The following is a 19816-nucleotide window of genomic DNA, read 5'->3' on the forward strand; positions in this document are numbered from 1 at the left end:
CTTATGACATAACACGTCATTGCAGCATGTTAATAAGTTACCACAACACAAAATGTTTGAATAGTTCCAAATCAAAGTTGTTTGTTGATTTGGCCATTTTATACAGAAAAGTTGTGAGTAATTTAACAAAATTGCAAACTCTTGAAAATGATGTCTTGAATTTGCAATAATTATTTTTAATTTCCTGGAGGGACCGACAATCAGCACAATATACTTAAATTTACTCGACATCTGTTAAAGGTAGAAGAAGAAGGTAGAAGTAGAACTAACAATTGCATATGTTTGGTGTTTTGTAAGTGTTGTGCTACAGTGAGTTAGAACATAATTATTAAGTAACAAATCAATATTTTTCATATCTTAACATAATAAATCTTTTGCTGTTTTAGGCCTTTTAGTTGGGGCCCCAGGCACTTCCCTGCCTTACTTAACGTTAAAGTCCATCCCGGTCTTTCCCTCAAGAGCCATAACAAGTGTTATGTCTTTATTTAAACCGCGTTTTAGCGGCAGCTGGTGTCTCTGGCCAACTCATTGGTGGTTGTCAGACAAAACAGCAATCACAGAGGACCTGGCAGCAGTGTAATCCAGCCTGTCGTGCTTTTTCAAAAACATTCCTCTCCAGTCAGTCTTTATCATGGATTTTATGCCAGGAGAATATTAATCACAAATTCTCAGAGACAAGCCTCTCCCAAAGGCTCTAACTGCTTATTTGTTCAGGCTCACAAAGGAATCAGACACTGAAGCACTCTGTTGACCTTCACATCACAAAAATGTCAAATGCTCCAAAGCTTTTTTCAAGCTTGTGTGCTGGAACACTTACATGATACAGATTTACTGATACAATGATTTTTAGTCATATTTGTCCACCACCTTAGTGCAGACTGATATAACTATTGGACAGACTGCCATTAAATTGCCATAGGATGAAGACCCAGTGACTTTGGTGATCCTCTACCGCCACCATGATGACTATCATGACATATTGAATGGATAGCATGAAAATTGGTACAGACACTTATTTTGTCCTCAAGATCATTTGTAATTACTTTAACTCACTATCCTCTAATTTGTTTATATCAGCCGTACTTAGTGTTTGGTACTACATAGCAGATGTTGGTGACATTAGCATTTAGCTCGAAACACCACTGTGCTGTAACTAGGCATGGACGATATGAAAATTTCACAATATTATCCCAAAATTCTTAAAATGACATGAAAACAAAGTGGAATTACTTTAACTTACATTTTGTTAAGAAACTAATATTGTTATTGCATCACAGAAGTGGCTCCCCCTTGTGGCAATTTGAAATAATCAGAAAGTCAATATAGGACTTCGCTTGCAGCTATCTTTTTCAAGTCACTTGTGAGGATATGTACGATTATCCTGATCTTGGAATTCACCGTGAACAATTATCATGACTGTCTTTAATCCACCCATCCCTCCCAGAGGCTGTAGCAGACTGTCTGCAGTCTGTTCTGTTTCTTCAAATGTTCTCCTTATTGTTAAAAATGCTTTAAAATAAGCTAGTGGACCTTTTATTTATTTTAAATTACAGATGTTATAAGTGATTTGAATATTCATAATAGAACAAATAAATGATAAATGTAAGTTATAATTTAAAATCAATCAGTAAACTTTAAATGCATGATCACTTTGACCTCTAGGTCAAATTAATTAAGGCGTTATTAATATATTATTCCATTATCATACATTTCATTGCTGTCAGTTCATTTTTTAAAAGTACTTACTGAAATAAACATGACATACAGCTACATTCAACATCTCCAAGATATGGATGGACATTGAACATTATGCTGAAGTTTGTCTGTAGATCAAAAGACACAGGAAGGAACCTGAGATTTAGAGAGTGAAAAAAGTGAGACTGTCATAAGAGTAGAAAAAAATCCTGTACTACAAGTTTCAGGAGCATTGTGTGCACCAACTTGTCCTGCTCACTGAGAGCTGAGTGTCTGTGAGGGCTGCAGATGGATCCGAGTCCTCCATCCAAAGAGCAGCTCTGTCTCCAGAGAAAAAAAGTGAAATAAAAAGAGGTTTAAAAAAAAGTCTTTTCTTTTTAATCCTGAGGCCTCCTATATGGGCTCATCTGACTCCTCGCTCTCCCCCTCTTCCTGCAGAGAAGACAGTGTGAGAACAGGGCTTGTGGGTGACACAGGAGAGGCAGGGGGTGAGGGTGAGGTAGGGGAGGAGGTAGAGGGGATCTCTGGGTCCTGTGGAGCGCTTTCGGCTCCTCTTGTGGCAGGGATGCCACTGCTGCTCCCCGCGCTGCTGGGGGAGGAAGGAGCATCACTATCAGGTGCTCCTCTGAAAGATGACACCTTCCCTTGTGAATCCTCTTTCGAGTCCTTTCTTGCCAGTTCCCCCTCCAGTCCGATCCCCTCCCCCCAAAGTTCCCTTTCCCGGGCTGGGGAGGAAGGGGCGGATGGGGGAGGCTGGTGCTTTTTGGCTTTCCTGCTGGCGTCTCTGAAGCTGGCCAATGGGGGGCGAAGCCTCACCCCGCTACGAGTTGAGCCCTCTATGGCCTTCTGTAGCTGTTAAAAGAGAGAAAGAGGTTGACACATCTACAGGCGAACCATAATAATGAAAAGACACTCTTGTTACTAAAGTGAACATCCAGGAAGAGGAGCAGTGAGGGCGGTTGATGGAATAGCTGCATGAATCAGAGCGTAAAGCATGATGCACCCAGTGACAGAACAACTGCCCACAACATGAGATCATCAGAGCTCGCTGTCATGCCACATTACAGGATCACACCAAGAGAGGTGACAAAAAAGCATGCAGATAAAGGAAAACTGAGGAGGAAAAAAAAGAAAGAAGTGGATTTACCTCTTTGAGTGCCACGACACCCACCAGCTTTCCAATACTGGTTACATAGGCATGACTGAGACCCAGCAAAGAGAACAGAGTGTGGGTCTGAGTAATGAGAGAGAGGAGGACATGATCCAGTCAGTGTTAAATGTATTGTACTGTAACCGTATTCTGCTTGCATCGCTGCACTGTTCCTCGTAAACAAATTTTCTCCAAGTTAAAAAACAGCGTATAGCAAAGCATGAGTCACAGCATAATATTCAAGGTTCAGGATCCAGAGCTGTTTGTCACATGTACGGAACGAGCTGCATTGTACAGTTCTTAGTTTGCTGTTCCAATTTCCATCCATGAGAAATAAAAACATCCTAAAAAGGTAGTTGTTTGTGAATTGGGGGTTCACAAGGGACAGACTTATTTAAAAATGTCAAAATCGAAGCAGCAGAAGCCAATATCCTGACTTTTAGTGTCTAGTAGGGGTCAAGCTGCAAAACACTGGATCCTACGAGATTGATTTCACGTGATGCAACATGATAGCATCTGTTATTAGACCCTTATGTCTGGTAATTGCTCACGTTTGACAAACACTACAACCTCAGTTCGTAACCCAAATTTTTTGTTTAAATTGCACCACTATGGCCTGGAGCAGTGAGTTCCTGAGATTCCTGCTTGTTTAGACGCAACACAGAAATGTGTCGCTATGACATTTCTGCTTTGTACAGATTAAAAACTGAGATATGGCATGTTTCTTCGTGATTTTTAGACATGTTGACAGGCAAGTTTTGTTGCTGGAACTGCTGCTGACTGTACTGTAGCTTCTTCTTAATTGTACAGACATGAGTGTGACCAGTATTGAAATTCTCATCTAACTATCGGTAACCAGCAAATAGGAATATTTCCCAAAATGTTGAACTGTTCATTTAAAATCTGCAATTTGGAAATATGAAACGATAGTCGTGCATGAATTGTAAATGAATAATCAGTGTCTGTGTACATTATCTTTGTAGGTGATGACACATTTCTCAGGTGTCGTTGTGCTCACCTTGTGCAGGGACGTTCTTTCCACCAGCTGAAATGGGGAGGGGTCTATGCGTATGTGCTCCATATCGATTGGTTTATCCATTTCTGCCTCTTCCCAGGCTTTGATCTGCATCAGCCAATCACAAGACAAAGAGATGGACTCAGGGTAAACAGAGCTTGTAGTTATTGATTAAGATGGTTTGATTGTCTCACTGTTGGCTGTGTGGATGTTGAATCAATAAAGTACAGTACCTCCTCTGGGGACATGGTGTCAGTCAGTGTAGGGGGTGCGGTCTCCTGAGGAAAAGAGAGGACAACAAAGATCAAGGGTCAGTTTGAACATGTATACAGATGATGGGAAGATGCCCCCTGGTGGTTTTATGGCATCACCCTCTGCAACACATGTCAACTTCACCAACTTCAATCTCCCATCACATTAGTGAGGTTGGCTTAAGTTCTCAGCTGTCACTACCAGCTCCTCAGCAGACCAGTGATGTAAAGCTCCTCTGAGCCTTTCAAATAATAAAAAAATAATAAGTATGCAAGGTTGATCTCCACAGGCGTACCTGAGTTTCAGCCGGGCCCGTCGATGACGTGGAGGAGAAGAGTCTCTGAAGGGTCCTCCTGACAGATGGCAGGTTGCGCTTGGCTGAGGACATAATATGGCAACATGTGTAACAGATCAAACTACGTGACATTTGATGGGCAAACCTGTGTTTATGTGCATTGGAAATGTTACCTGAGCTTTTGTGACCCTGAGGGTTGCGGGATGGGATGGGCCCGTTACATTCATCCTGCACTGCGGTAGTCTGGGGGCAAAACACAGCGTCACATCATGCATTTTTTAAACAAACACTTTCCATGCTCCAGATGCACCGTCGAGTTTGTTCATGTTTTGTTTTTTTGACCTTGTCTGTGCTCACCTCTCCGCCCTCCTCGTCTACAAAGGTGAAGGACTCCCAGCTGACTTTGGAGCCATGGCCCGGTGAACTTTGACCTCTTTCAAAGACTCGCCTCGCTGGTGAGAGCCACCAGTCGAAAATAGCTTGAAGCTCCGTCCTCTCGATGGAGCCCAGAAGAATCATAGACTCTGTAAGAGGATTTTTGATGTTGGCGAGATTATTTCTTTCTTTAATTCCTGGTGAATCTAATGTGACTAGTTAATCTAATCTAATTAGTGAATTTAAGAAATTCTTGTAAGTGGATGAATACCTTAAGCCAAGCTAGCTGTTTCACTCTGATTCACTTAAACACATTGTCTCATGGCTGCAGCTTCATATTTAACAGACAGTAGATAGTGGCATCGATATATTTATCTAATTCTCAGCTAAAAAAGTAAATACCAATATTTTCCCAAAACAGTTTTCTTTAAGATTAAGTACAGTACATAGAACAAGATAGAGGAATTAAGAATCAGTGTGAAAATGTAAGTCGCCCACCTTTAGAGTCGACCAGGGGGATGGTTTTCAGTGTTGTGTTTTCTAGCAGATGGTCCAATTCCCGAAAGGTGGATTGAGACGACAAGAACTTAACCCTGCGTACCATAATGTCCTCCACAAAGATGTTGTACTTGCTGGTGGATGCAGAGACATCACGCAATAATCACTGACTGCCTTACTACGGCAGCTGTATGTAAAACTCAAACATCATATTGAACATATAAAATAAGAATTCACACTTTACCTGATGTGCCCGAGGGCCAGCTCAGGCAGATACGGCAGCTTTTTCACCTGTATGATGGAGTCATAAAGAGAAGGCTGCAGACCCTGGGCCACCATGTTTGCTAGGATGACCGCCACCATCATTGGCAGGATGTGGGAGATTTGACCAGTCAGCTCAAAGCAGATTACCGCAGTGGAAACTGTATGTGTGACGGCCCCTGTCATCGCTGCCGCACCTGGTAGAGAGCGGAGGGGCGGATATAAAATGTGTGGTAGGCTGTGGGTCAAGTACAAATCAAGTCTGTGTTATTATTCCTCAATCTGATTGCTATTTGACTGACAAAGAGACTATTCAGGCTTGAAGCAATGGTTGAACAACAGGTTTATCATACCCAGTTGGACATCAAGGCTTTTAAATGATTTTAGCTTTAATTTTGGTAACAAGTACTGCAACGTTCTTACAGTCATCATTAGGACTACACAATCCCACATACAGTCAATCAGTTGTACTTAATAACTTTTCAGTCAGCAAGATTTTTATCATCTTGCTTGATGAAAGGTGTGAGGATCAAAATTATGTTAGTAAAGTGATTTTTGATCCTTTCACAGTTTGAGGTCTCATAGTTACAGGTCTGCTGTTATATTTTGACTTGTAAAGTAAGCAGAAGCTCTTTGGCTGAGGTTTCCTTTAAAAGTTGTGAATTCTAAATAAACTGGCATATTTTTTAGGTACAATTACAACATCATAGCACAAAGGTCTAAATTTGACCAAGTCCAATGAAAATGCTTTTAAACTGCAGCTAAAACCAACATTACTTGCTCTAATGAGGGTAGAAGACAGTGAATTTTGCTGCTTTAAGAAATCAAGCGCTGTAAGCCATCCATTTAAGGCAATGTGTCTACTCTAAACTCTTCAGGGAATCTCAAGGCCTATGAGACCCAGAATACTGCAATAATGTTTGAGACTGACCAATGACAGCGTAACCTCCCGGCAGGATGCGGTAGACTATCCCATCAAATAGGATTCCATTTGGGAAAAGAGTGGCCATGATCTCCCCTACGAGGCGACCGAAAGCAGCTCCTTGAGGAGAGAGATAAGGCGTGCTGGTAAAGACAAATTGAACTGAAGCTCAGCAGGAGATACCGCACTCGCATTACAAAATCCTCTTACCTAATATGAACACTGGCATAAAGGCACCCGAGGGGATGGGCATCGTAGTGGAAACTGCTGACATCCAGAACTGCAACACAAAAACAGGATCAAGGTAGCAATGAGACTGATCCCAGAGGTTTAAAAAAAAAATAAAAATGCTATCACATATTTCTAGACAACACCTATTGCACGCAGCAAGTGGGAGGAAGAGTTACCTTCATGATAAGAAAGAGGATGAGGATGACAAAGACGCTGACGTGAGGATGAAGCCATGCAGCTGAGCGACCCAGGCCAGGCGGAGCAGGAGATCCTGAGATTTTGGTCCAGGTGAAATTATCAAACAGGGAGTTGATACACTCCCTGGGCATCAGCTGTTGGAGGAAACAAAAGGACATAGTCAATGAACTAAGTGGATTAAAGCCCCCAAATCTTCACTGGACTTAAAAGCATTATTCCTATCAGGTTTTCATGAGACAAAAGGCCAACATGACAAAGGAGAGAAGGATATACAGACATAAAACTGATTATATCCTATTAATGTAATAGTTTAGTGGTCAGACAAAAAGTATACAAAAAATGTTCAATCCTTACACAAATGTAGTACAAAATATTATCGCATATTATGACAAATCTACACAGTCTAGACTCCACTAACCCCCTTCTCAAAAATATCACAAATATAATGAAGACACATAAAAAAAAGTCAGAACAGGAGATTGAGTCTAATGTCTGTTGTGCTTTCTTACCTCTCCAGCCATAAACTGTCCGAATCCAGGAGGAAACGTGAAAGTGGCGATGATCAGTGTCACTGCACCTGGATAGATCAATCGACTGGCCATACACACACACACACACACACACACACACACACACACACACACACACAAAGGCACAGAAACACACACAGAAATACACACACAGTCATCAACAGGAACCCTTATACATTCTCAGAAACCTTCAACATGGCTCGTGATAGAAATGAGAGTGTACAAACACTGATTGTAAAGCTCTCCTGGTGCTGCTGCTGCTCGTCGCTCTCTAATGGTGGAGGCTAATGTTCCCTGACTGTTGAGTCTCAGAGGATAAGTGAATCTCTCCATTGAGTGAATAACTGGCTGAAAGGTTGTTAAGGCTTTGCTGCTGTCCTGGCCAGTGTTGTGAGACTGATGAGTTTGGCGAGTGGAGCTGAGATACATTAGAAATAATTGGATTTGAATGTACAAATGGTTTGAGTTCCCGGGAACATGTTCTGCTACCAGAGTCACAGCGGTTTAGGAGCCGAGTGCCACATTTACCCACAGCAGTGTGTGTGTGTGTGTGTGTGTGTGTGTGTGTGTGTGTGTGTGTGTGTGTGTGTGTGTGTGTGTGTTTGCTCTGACTTATCCTATTATCCTTATCCTAATTTTGGGGACACATTTCAGACTTAAAACAAGTTCATTGTGTCCAGTTGGGGACAAAAACTGTGTCCCCAAGTGGAAAAAGGTGAGTTTTGGTGTGGTGTTTGTGTGTGTGTGTTGAGAATCTCACTGTTTCGTCAAAAAGCGTGTGAGTGCCGTTGGTCTTCTCATGAAGAGGACCACCTGTCTGTTCAGGTAAACGAAGAATGCCCCCAGGAAGCCGCATATGATCCTAATACAACATAAGAGAGAAATCACTGAGCTGAACTTCAATCACTGTACACACACACACACACACACACACACACACACACACACACACACTCACACACACTAATATCCTCACCCTATGACTGCAAATGCAGGCAGCTCCTGCAGGTCAAAGGGGAAATCCATCCTGAAGTTAGTTTTGAAGAGAGCTGTGATCGTCACTGAGAGAGACAGAAAAACAAATGTTACAAAAAACCAGATAGTCTCTCTAATGTAATGTCTGTACTTTATATGCTAATTATCTTAAGCTGAGGATATACTTATTTGCACAACTTAAAATGAAACAAAGAACACGAAAAAAAGTATCATGGAATACATTGTGCAGCAAGAGGTGGAAAAAGGTATCACTAACTTTAGGTCTCGCTGTGTAGCATTTATAAGCAGTACAAAAACATGTAATAAATGGTTTATAACTCACTACAATGTAGTTATGAGCAGATATATTGTATATTGTCATTCATTATCTATTTATACACCAGCCAGACTTTTCAACTAAATTGTAAAACAGAAGTTAAAAACATGTTCGGTGGGCTTCAACAAGCTTTTGGTGAGAATGTCATTTGGACCCCTTTATCATTATCTTGAAATTGTAACTCTACTGTATATTGAGATTTTTAAGAAGATTAAGATTAGTTCAATTATCTGGTTGAGTAAGAGTTATATCTGGAAGATTTTCCTGTGAATTTTATCTTATATATGAAACTACACATTTGGAAAATGAATAACTGTAATAAGTTGACGTTTCTGAAATAAAGGAAGAGATAGAGGGCAAATATTTTAATGCAAGCTGTTGCAGGGAGCTCTACAATTGTGCTGGTGGATTGCTTATATTCTGTAGGTGATGACTTGAAACATTTCTGGTTTATCTAAAGAAGCAAAATTACTTAGCTGTCATATCCAGCTACTTTCCATAAAATGCCAGCTCTGCAGTCCTTTCAGGGGTTTGTGTGTGTGTGTGTGTGTGTGTGTGTGTGTGTGAGTGCTAAATGTGCATCTGCACTGGTTCTCACCAGCATCCTTGTTCCAAACAGAGAGCACCCTGAATATGAAGGCGCTGAATGTGGCGGCAAAATATCCCCGCCAGTAATTCCTCACTGCAAAGTAGGTAGACGTGACCTCAATACTGAACAACACCCCTGGTAGTGGTGATGAGAGAGAGAGAGAGAGAGAGAAAGAGTGAGAGAGAGAGAGAGAGAGAGAGAGAGAGAGAGAGAGAGAGAGAGAGAGAGAGAGAGAGAGAGAGAGAGAGAGAGAGAGAGAGAGAGAGAGAGAGAGAGGGAGAGAGAGAAAGAGAGAGAGGGAGAGAGAGAAAGAGAGAGAGGGAGAGAGAGAAAGGGGGGGGCAGAGAGAGAAGAGGGATTAAAAAGGAGAGGAAACAGGAGGATGGATAGTGTGGGAAATGAAGAGAAGGAGGAAAAAAGGGAAACAGGGGAGAAGGAGAAATGAGTTAAATAAGCAGAATGAGTCCAAAAACACTTGAAGCTGAGGGTGTAATTATACACAACAGGCGAGCCACAGGGAGCAAATACACACACTCTAACACAAATAAACACACACGTACTCTCTCGCTCAGACACACACACACACACAGTCATGTTTCCATCACTTCAGAGGACATTACATTGACTTACATTCATTTCCTGGAGACGTATCTTAGCCTTAACCATAACCAACACACAGCTAACACTAACAGTGTACTATTGAACAGGTTGGAAACTTGGGCAGGACTCAGCAAAACAGTCCTAGACTGGAACTCTAATGTAGACTATCACAATTATGCAGATGACATGCAGATATACCTCGCACTGTCTCCAGATGACTACAGTCCAATACAGTCATTGTGTCACTGTTTAGAGCAAGTAACTAATTGGATGAACCAAAATGTCCTTCAATTAAATCAGGACAAAACTGAGGTCATTGTTTTTGGCAATAAAGAGAAGAGGATTGCTGTCAGTAAACATCTGGAGTCACTCTCTCTAAAAACTACGGACCAAGTCCGAAACCTTGGCGTGCTGATAGACTCAGATCTGACCTTCAGCAGAAGAACATATCCAGAGTGAAGGGTTTTATGTCTCAAACAGACCAAGAGAAGTTGATTCATGCTTTCATCTCAAGTGGACTCGATTACTGTAACGGTTTTCTGACTGGACTCCCACAAAAAAACATTTAACAGCTGCAGCTCGAGTTTTAACCCAGAACCCAGTAGATCTCTGAGATCTACTGACTCAGGTCAGATAGTGGAGCCCAGAGTTCAAACTAAATTCTAAGCACTTGTATGTTTTAATGTTTCCATGTTTTTACTATTATTGGTTTTTATTTTGTTTAATTGCATATTTTTTGTTTCCAATTCTTACTGTTAAATGTTTGTTTTATGTAAAGCACACTGAGTTGCCATTGTGTATGAAATGCACTATATAAATAAAGCTGCCTTGCCTTGGCACATCAAGGAGGTAAGTCCCCACAACATGAGGAACACCTGGACCACACACACACACACACACACACACACACACACACACACACACACACACACACACACACACACAAACACACACACACACACACACACACACACACACACACACTGGGGCATAATTAGCCGGTGAAGCAATAAAACAAACATTAGAGCCCATTAAGAACATTACTATGAAAAGGTAAAATAGAAAACTAAACAGCAGACAGCATGGTTTCAGCTCTAATACTGATGGTTACAGATGGACATTTGCTGGATTCCCCCCCGAACCCAATAAAATATGAGACTGAATGCACATCTCACTGTAGGTTGGATATATTCAACTGAGGTATCTGACTGTTCTTGTGTGAGAGTACTGAACCTGATGAAACCTGTGGCAAAACGTGGTTATACTTGTGATAAGATAAATATGAACTTATGAGGAGCATTGACACAGGCCTAGCAGTTTCTTTCAGTGTATGAAAAGACATTTGAAGACTGGAAATATGTCATAAGTGGGGTTTTTTCTATACATAGGATGTCATGAAACTTAAAGAATATGTACTGTGTCTTAATAAAGTACTCACATGGACATATATTGCTCAAAATGTTCTTTATGTCAATATGATGGGGGACAAAATCCACAGTCATCGTTATATGTGAAAACTAACTGATGAGGCTTTTTCAGTCTGAGTTAGACAAATCAAGTAGGTGTCCTCCAACCCTACAGTCTTTTTAGTATGAAATGTCCTCTTTGTGCTTCAACATGGTTTTCTTACAGAGTCAGGTCAAAGGGAAAGCAACACAAAGAGGAATATTTATAGTAAAATACTGTAACTTTGGTTTTCTAACCCAGACTGCTGAGGTCTTGTATTAGCTTTTGTTCAACTTTTAATACATTTTCACACAGGAACTAGGGCTGAGGGCTTTGTCCATCTTCTCTCTTTAAGACTTAAGAATGGTTTCACAGCTAACATGGACAGAAGGAATGATTATAGTGAAGAAAAAAACCTGCTTTAAATGTACATATGGGCGTGTGAGTGTTGTTTTGGAGAAGTAGCTTAGAGATGATGAATGAGCACGTACGTCCTGGTGTACTCACTTTCATTGATCTTAGAGTCCAGTAATTGAGAAAAGAAGACAGGGGAAGAGGAGTGGATATTGGATATATCAAACCTATATTAATTTCAAGAGCATTTAAACAAATCATTTATTTAACAATTAACTAGCAAAGTTATGTCATTATTTAGATCAATAGATTTGTATTTGATCAATCAGTAAGCAAACAAGAGTAAGAATGAATACCCAGAGGAAACATTTCAGTCAGTACCAAAAAGTTTGATACCTAACCCTACAGGGAAACTGTATCATAGTTTAGTGTCCATCCAGTAAAGAGGGATATATAGTGCAGGAGCTTTGGTTGTAAGAGTTAACGTGCAAGATGTACAGTACCTCCAAGAGGAGTGCCGAAACAGCATCCCACCCCAACGGCACAGCCAACAGTCAGAATATCTGTGTAACCATAAGGGTTCTACTGACACAGGAAACACAGAAAGGGAGAGGAAGAAACAGAGGGGTAAAGGACAGGATGAGAGAGAATGAGGCATGAAAGGTGTGAGATGATGATGATGATGATGGGGAAAATGAAGGTGACAAGAGTGCAGACAGAAAGACAGGAGAGTGAGGTGGAGAAAGAGAGAATAAAAGATCAAGGGGGAGAGGACAGGATGGGGAACCACACAGGGAGAATTGACAGAGGAGAAGCAAAATGGAATAAAGTGAATAAATAATGCTCACTAGAGTGTGGTAAACAGTGATAAAGGACAAGAAAAATCACATCAGGAGTATAAAGACAGGTAAGGATGAACATGCCATTAGACTTGCAGGATGCAATCAAGCAATCTGGGAAAAAGTGATTACGTCTTCCTTACACTCAGATCCATGCAGACAGGAATAAGGTAATAGACTGAATATTTCCATTTATCATTCATGATCTTGAATTAGGAGGTTCTGTGAAACTTTTTGTCAGTTGAGTTAGTGACTGTCTATTATCGCCTTTGTTGTGTTGTTTTTTGAGAATATATAGATATTGCTTGAAACAGAAACCTTATCATTCAAAACTAATGTATACTGTAGTATCACTGGCAAGCTAATGCACACATTTACATATTCAGACACTTTTAATTCAGCACTGTTGAAGGGATGGAGTTGATATTTTCAGATACTTTATTCACGTTACTGCTGAGAGTTAAATGAGAATATTGATACCACTTTTATGTTTGTACATTAAACATGCAGCTGGAGCTGGGAGTCATTTAGCTTAGGTCAGCATAAAGAGTGGAAACACCTAGCTTTGCCAAAAAGGTGTAAAATTGTACCTACCAGTTACTCTAAGCTCTAATTAATTTAATGATAATTCATCTTGTGGGTTAGAAAGTAAGTAAGAAAAGTTAGTAAAGGAAAGTTTAAGAGACACTTTCTTTTTGTGAAATAACAATAAAGTTTTGCATTTGAACAAGATGTGTTGTATTATATCAGTTTTCTGTAAAAAATAAAAAGTAAAACTGACAAGTAGATGAAAATATGGTGTTATAAAGTGAAGAAGATCTCATAATTGCATGAAAAGGATATAAAGTCCATAAAAGTTTACAATTATGACAAGAAATTGAGCGACTTTGTAGTTACTTACTATTTTGAGCAATTGCAGCACTGTTCAGATGAATTTCAGCACGTACATCATAACATTCGCACATGGTTACGATGGTGTTAATTAGTGAGCTTTGCACGTGCTAGTTGGTGGATTTTGTCACCTTTGCATAGAGCCAGACGAGCTGTTTCCCTGTTTCCACTAAACTGCTGATGGCTTTAGCTTCATATTGCATGAAGAAAAAAAGTGAAAAAGCCCATTTTGCAAAAAGCTGAATCATCCCCTTAAAGCAGACAGAGCTTTATAATCCACAGGTATTATCGATAGGGTAATCTCCATGTTTAATTAATTAATTAATCAATCATAGAGCCAGACACTGATCTGAGGTCAGTTTTAACCTCAATATCTGTTTTAAAAATGTTATGTCAGGTGGACAAAGCTGACTGGAGATCTGAACCTGAGTGAGTTAGGGAGAGCAGGTTGGCACTTGCCTCCCACAGGGGCAGCGAAACAGGTGGCCACTCCCACGGCACACGCACACACCAACAGGTCCTGGTTATGGGTGCTATTCTGGGGTCAAGGGTCGTGGGTGGAGGCGGAAAGGGAGGGATAGAGGGGAGAGAAAGAGGGAGGAGCGGGGAAACAGACGAGCAGGGATGAATGAGAAAAGCCGAGGGGAGGTGGGTGGGGCGGGAAGAGAGAGAGCATAGGGAGGGACAGAGGGATATGGGAGGTCACTGTTAATACACATGCCAGACATTACCATCACACTATTAATACAGTGAGACACAAACACAGACGAGGTGCAAGGAGGCAATCCAAAACAAAGACACGAGAGAGGCGGGGAGGGGAGGAGAGGGTGTGAGCAGGGTGGAGAGACACAGATGGGAGAGGACAACAATCACAGGGTTCCCACTTTGACATCAACTTCAAAGACCTTTCAACTAATTTGAAATTCAGTTATAAGTGGCATGTTTGGTTAAACTCAAATGCTGTAGATGTCTCATTTGTTACTCAAGAGCTTGTCAAGTAAAGACGTGATGAGAAATCAAAACTCAGTGCAAGTTTTGAAGTACAATATTTTCAAGATCATGGCTTCATTTTTCACCTTTACAGAGCCTGGAAGTAAACATGGAGAAAAATGATAACTAATTCCCTTCTAGAGGTTTGAAGAAAGTGACGAAGAAGACTATTTCCATCTAACATCAGTTACTTCTTGATGTGTTGATACGTAGTGGATGATGAACGGGAGAAGTTGTTTGATTCATGTCAGTGTTGGATACATTTAAGGGACCTCAGAGATAACACAGGGTTGTACTTACAAGTCAAAACCTGAAATATATCCACATGTTTTAGTCCAAGGTGAAAATAAATCCTTATTAAATCCAAATGATCTAGAGAATAGCATGAGGGTGAATTGTGTTAAATCAAGAGCACTAAATTTAGAGCACAAATTGTTAACTTGAGAGCACAAATTCATTTTTTTCCCTCCCCTCCCAGGCTCCGTCCAATTTCATTTTTCTGAATTTTAGATATAAAGGTTTTTATTGCCTGTGGGAACTCTGTAATTAACACAAAAACAACAACAAAGCATGTTACGATGAAGAAACTGCATTCCACATCTTCATTAGTATACTGACTGAAGAGACGAGGCTTATGGGTAATGCAGTCTGTTTTGGTCAGGGCCTCGGCTTACCTCATAGACTCCAGAGAAGATGGACATGAATTGACTCAGCACGGCCGCACAGATGCTGGCGATGTGGACAAACGGACCCTGGAGGTGACAGGAAGACATGACTGACACAGATGAGCGACACGTAAAGTCATCCACACAGACGCTGACAACTGTGTGTAAAGCAAAGAGTCTAAACTGGGACATGTTGAATCAGAACAGATAAATCATTGTATAATTGCTGGATATGACAGTTGCCCTGCTACCGTAATGGGGAGAATAAATGTACTCCTTTGCCGAGGACTTGAATAATTTGTGCAGGTCCCGTGAGAGGAGGGGAGAGCGGAAAAACATGACAGAATATGATTTATTATCCTTCAAGTTTGAAGGAAGAACAAAAAGAGTGATGGAGAATGAAAAGAAAAGATAGAGGGAGGATGGCAGTGATGTTGGATCAATAGATGAAATTAGATGGAGAGGAAGAGCTAATGGACAGATAGTAAAGAGATGAAAAAGACGAGTTTGCTTACCTCTTTGCCCACTGGCATCCCACTGCCCAAGCCGGCAGTGAGGCCGATGACTTTCGCTACGAAGGCTTTAAGAGTCAGATACTCCTTCAGCACTACGCCTCTCAGGATGGTTTTCAGTTCAGGAATACCAGAACCTGATTCAACACACAACAGGAGGTAAACAGAGGGGAAAAAACAGATGCTGGGAGAGGTTGAGAGAGGCTGACTGGTGATGGAGAGCATACCGATGGCCTGTGGGGAAACCAGGTGACAGAAGAGGGAAGCGAACATGACAAGAATCATGGGATAGGTAACCCAGGCCAGGTATTGGAGCAGCACGTTGCCCTTAAGCTCTCCATGTATCCACTTATAGGCTGAAAGACAGAAATATACAGAAAAGAGAGAACGCTGTGCTTTAACCTGAACTGAAACTTGTGTTCTCGAACTGTACAGTTGACTGTAATGGTCTTTGGGAACTTGACCTGTGGTACCTTGCAGGCTCTTGGCGCTGGCGTAGTCCATGCTCCAGCTGACCAGAGCCATAGTCAGGCCCAGCAGAACTAGGAAAATCCAGTCCTCCCCCATCTTGGTCACTATGTACTTCCGCACACGAGCCAAACAATCTGGGACAGAGCGATGAAATTAATGATTCGCTGTGAATCCATTTATCATTTCATTTAATTACTGACAGTTAGTTATTGTAGCAAAGCCTGAGAGGAAATCATTCAGGGTGATTACGGGCAGATGTGATGAGTATCACTGAGGTATCACAGTGTAGAATGATCTCCATGGTTTTATGGTTTTTTGACATTTAAAATGAAAGCATGTGCATCATTCATCATGTTTTCTTCAAACAAAGGTACATACACAAATATAAATACAACTGGCTAGTTTACTGGTAGTGGGGCATAAAATGTTTAAATTGTTCACTAAAACTGCAAAAGATTAATTTTCACCATGTAAAACTACATCCAGACCCCAAAATTGTTCTTAAAGGGATTTGCCAGCAATTTAGTGCAGCACTTACACAAATGTAGAGGAAAAAGGAGAAAATGAAATCAATGCAGCAGAGCCTGTATGGTCAAAATATCAATTTAAGATCCTGGGAACTGACACACTCATCCTCTAACAAATGGAAAGATAAGAAATATAGGATTATAAGAATAATCTCTGCTTGGTTTAACTGCAACCAGTTTTATGGCTGGTGTTAAGTTAATGTTAGCAAACTTTAGATTGATATCACAGCAACTATCATCAGTTCACTGACTTTATAACTGTACTTTATTTGTGCTGCTATTACACTATGTTTTAAAAAGTCACAGAAAAAATATTTCAGTGTCCCAAAAGTAAAAAAGTTAACACATTGTTCAAATTTGTGCAATGTAATTTCCATTTGTGGCCAAAATAATGGTCATCTTGCTATAAACTCAAAACCCATCATGTGTATCAAATCCTCTCTGTTAACGTTTTGTAATCTCAAGGCCTAAAACTCTTCAGATAGTAAAATATCAAGTGATGTCGGCTGAGTAATCTTTTCAGACTTGACAAAGCTCTTCCAGATCCACAGAAGTAATTATATAACTGTTTTCAAAGGCTGAGTAGTTCTCTCCATGACTACCAAATTGAATCTGATGTGTAAAAATAGGTGGAGTGTGCCTGTAGGTAACACTTGTGCAATGTAATGCAATCCAAAGTGTCCATGTGTTCATGTGCTGGGGGGCAATATGACCATCCTGCAACACAATAGCGTAGAGAACAACACAGTGTGTACAAAATGAAACAAAATGATGAGCAATGAAACAGTAATCATGGTGCTGATGTTGTGTTGGTCTGCATTGGGTGTTCACAGTAGTGTTCAAACCCTGCAGCAGTTAACAACAGAAAGTAAAAGAACAGTCCTTTTCCAGAGCGTTAACCAGGAGGCGATAAATCCAACTGCCTCATGTAGTCTGGCAGCCTAATCAAACTTTTGCAGTGCATCATGTTTTATGAACCCATCTAGTTGCTTGTAAAATCACAGCGTGGAAAGTAACCAGTAATTGAAGCCTTCAGGATAAATGCGGCTCTATCTATCTGCAGCATAGTGTAGTAAAAGTATGAAGTTTCACACAAGAAAGGGAACGCTAAAATCATGCAGGTACTTAGTTAAGGTACATTTCTACCTCTGTTTCATGGTTACCACTTCTTAAGGTGTCATGGAAACCACTAAAGCATGACCATGGAAACTGCACCTTTGAATAAAATCTTTTGTAAAGCATTTAATGTTTCTATATGTGTTGGAAACTCCTCATTCCCATTGTCACCTTGACATTTGGAGTAGGGACGAGGCTTCTTGGTGGATGAGGAGTGGCTGTGGTGCGACTCTAGGTTCACAGAGTGATGGTGATGATGATGATGATGTCGCCGGCCGTGCCCTCTGCGGGCAGCAGTGTTGTCCCCTGCCTGTCTTCTCCATTGTCTCTCTGTGAGCAAACGGGCAGCCTCCCGTCGGGCAAAGTTCCCCAGCTGCTCCCTGTACTCACCGTACAGCTGTAACCGAGGGGAAACACGACAGTCACTGAGTTTAAAGGAGATACAGTGTAAACAACAAGACAGGATGGTGGAGAAGGACAACATGGGAAGGAGAGGGGGACAGGAGAGAGGGAAAACAGGGACAAATGACCTCTGACAACTGAGACTCGGGAGAAGGATAAAACCAGATCCAGTGCGAGGAGTCTTGAGATAACGAGAAAGAGATGGGGAATGTGCGGCGTGTGTGTAAGGGATACACACCAACCTGAATACCCTGGCAGACAGAAATAGACAAAACGGGCATAGAGATCGGAAAAACCCCTCCCTGAGAGGAGGCCAGGACAGGAGAGTAGCTAGAGGAAGGGATCCTGGAAGAGAGGACATTCCACATCTTCCCCTTCCGACTACTTTACACCTACAACCACACGCACACGTGGGCAGAAAACATGACACCTTATGATCAGCTCGCACCGTACTCATTAAAACCGTAGAAGCTGTAAAATACACAAGATCCAAGTGCAGAAACTGAAACCTACAGATTACAGAAGAAGCACATGGCAAATGCAAGGAGCTAAATCATGCGGGGAGCTGGCTGCCATACATTTCTGTCTCATGTTCACACAGGAAAGGAGTGCTGACAGATCCAACCATGAGGCCCAGCCAGGACTAAAGCTCAGCTAACCACACATAATTACGTTCCCTGATAATATAGTAAAGGTGCGAAAACAATCTGCAATCTCATCTGATCTGCAAATATATAAATAATTACAGCAGAACAAGCACATGTGAGGCAATTGGAAGTGTTTTGGTGAGATTTTCTTTTTCATTGCTCAGCTCTGCACAACCAGCCTGAGTGCTTTGCTATAATACGTGAGTCAGTACAGCCACATGACAAATTGACTGATAAAGAAGTTTTTAATTAATACATGGATACACCACATAGCAGGCAGCCAGCAGTTACACTGTTAAAGGCTCTTGAGAAATTTTGATGCCTCTAAATCATCAAGAAGGTTATTTTAAACCTCACTAACACTACAAACCACTAACTGTTATTCAGAACAATGCCGCACCTCTAACAGCTCGTGAGCCTGAATGCAACCGCTGTCGGAGTATATCATGCACAGTAGACCAGTGTCAAGGTAAGAAATTCAAACCACGATTTCTAAATATTTGTGAGTATGCAAATGTGGTTTCAACCTGGTCTACTGCCAGAGAGGGTTATTACAATGGATAAGACGATGATGTGAGGCAGTTTCATACACAGGTCACAGAAAATCATTTCAATGCTAATGTTTAGGATAGTTAGATAGAAGAAAATTACCACCTGAGCTACACAGATGTTTTAAATGCCACATGTTAAATAAATGCATAAATTATTTGCAAACAGCATCTGACATCAGCATCTGATTTCAATCACTGTTGTCCATGTTTCTATTACTGTACCATACTCCACTAGTACTAAGACATGAAGAATTATAATCATTCTGTTTTTATGCAGCTGGATCATTTTACATGTAATTTTTCATAAACGTTTGATTTTCTGTTAAAAGTCATTAAAATAATTTAAACCTGAACAACTATTAAGAAGTTTGTAGATTTTGGGCTTTAAAAAGTAGCACTTGGTGCAATATGTTGTTGTAGGTATAGCAAAGAATGACATGTGATAGTACAGAACACATGGACAAGTAAACAGACTGTTGGCT

The 19816-nt window shown here is 40.9% G+C and overlaps 1 protein-coding gene across 1 annotated transcript; it reads right to left on the reverse strand.

The window, feature by feature from the left end:
- Positions 1-1743: 1743 nt before the first annotated feature.
- clcn1b (chloride channel, voltage-sensitive 1b) lies at positions 1744-18497 on the reverse strand. Its single transcript, XM_053326400.1, has 22 exons — positions 17906-18497; positions 16094-16225; positions 15848-15976; positions 15624-15757; positions 15118-15195; positions 12227-12305; positions 9333-9458; positions 8399-8483; positions 8183-8284; positions 7402-7486; positions 6871-7026; positions 6674-6743; positions 6473-6583; positions 5525-5738; positions 5281-5414; positions 4750-4931; positions 4596-4650; positions 4408-4517; positions 4094-4138; positions 3864-3968; positions 2843-2929; positions 1744-2547 (listed from the first exon to the last, which is right to left on the reverse strand). The coding sequence occupies exons 1-22, from the start codon at positions 18495-18497 to the stop codon at positions 2089-2091; spliced, it is 3270 nt and encodes a 1089-aa protein (XP_053182375.1). The 3' UTR covers positions 1744-2088.
- Between the last annotated feature and the right edge of the window lie 1319 nt (positions 18498-19816).

This window comes from Scomber japonicus, chromosome 10 (genome assembly GCF_027409825.1).
Source record: "Scomber japonicus isolate fScoJap1 chromosome 10, fScoJap1.pri, whole genome shotgun sequence".
In the NCBI taxonomy this organism is placed as follows: domain Eukaryota; kingdom Metazoa; phylum Chordata; class Actinopteri; order Scombriformes; family Scombridae; genus Scomber; species Scomber japonicus.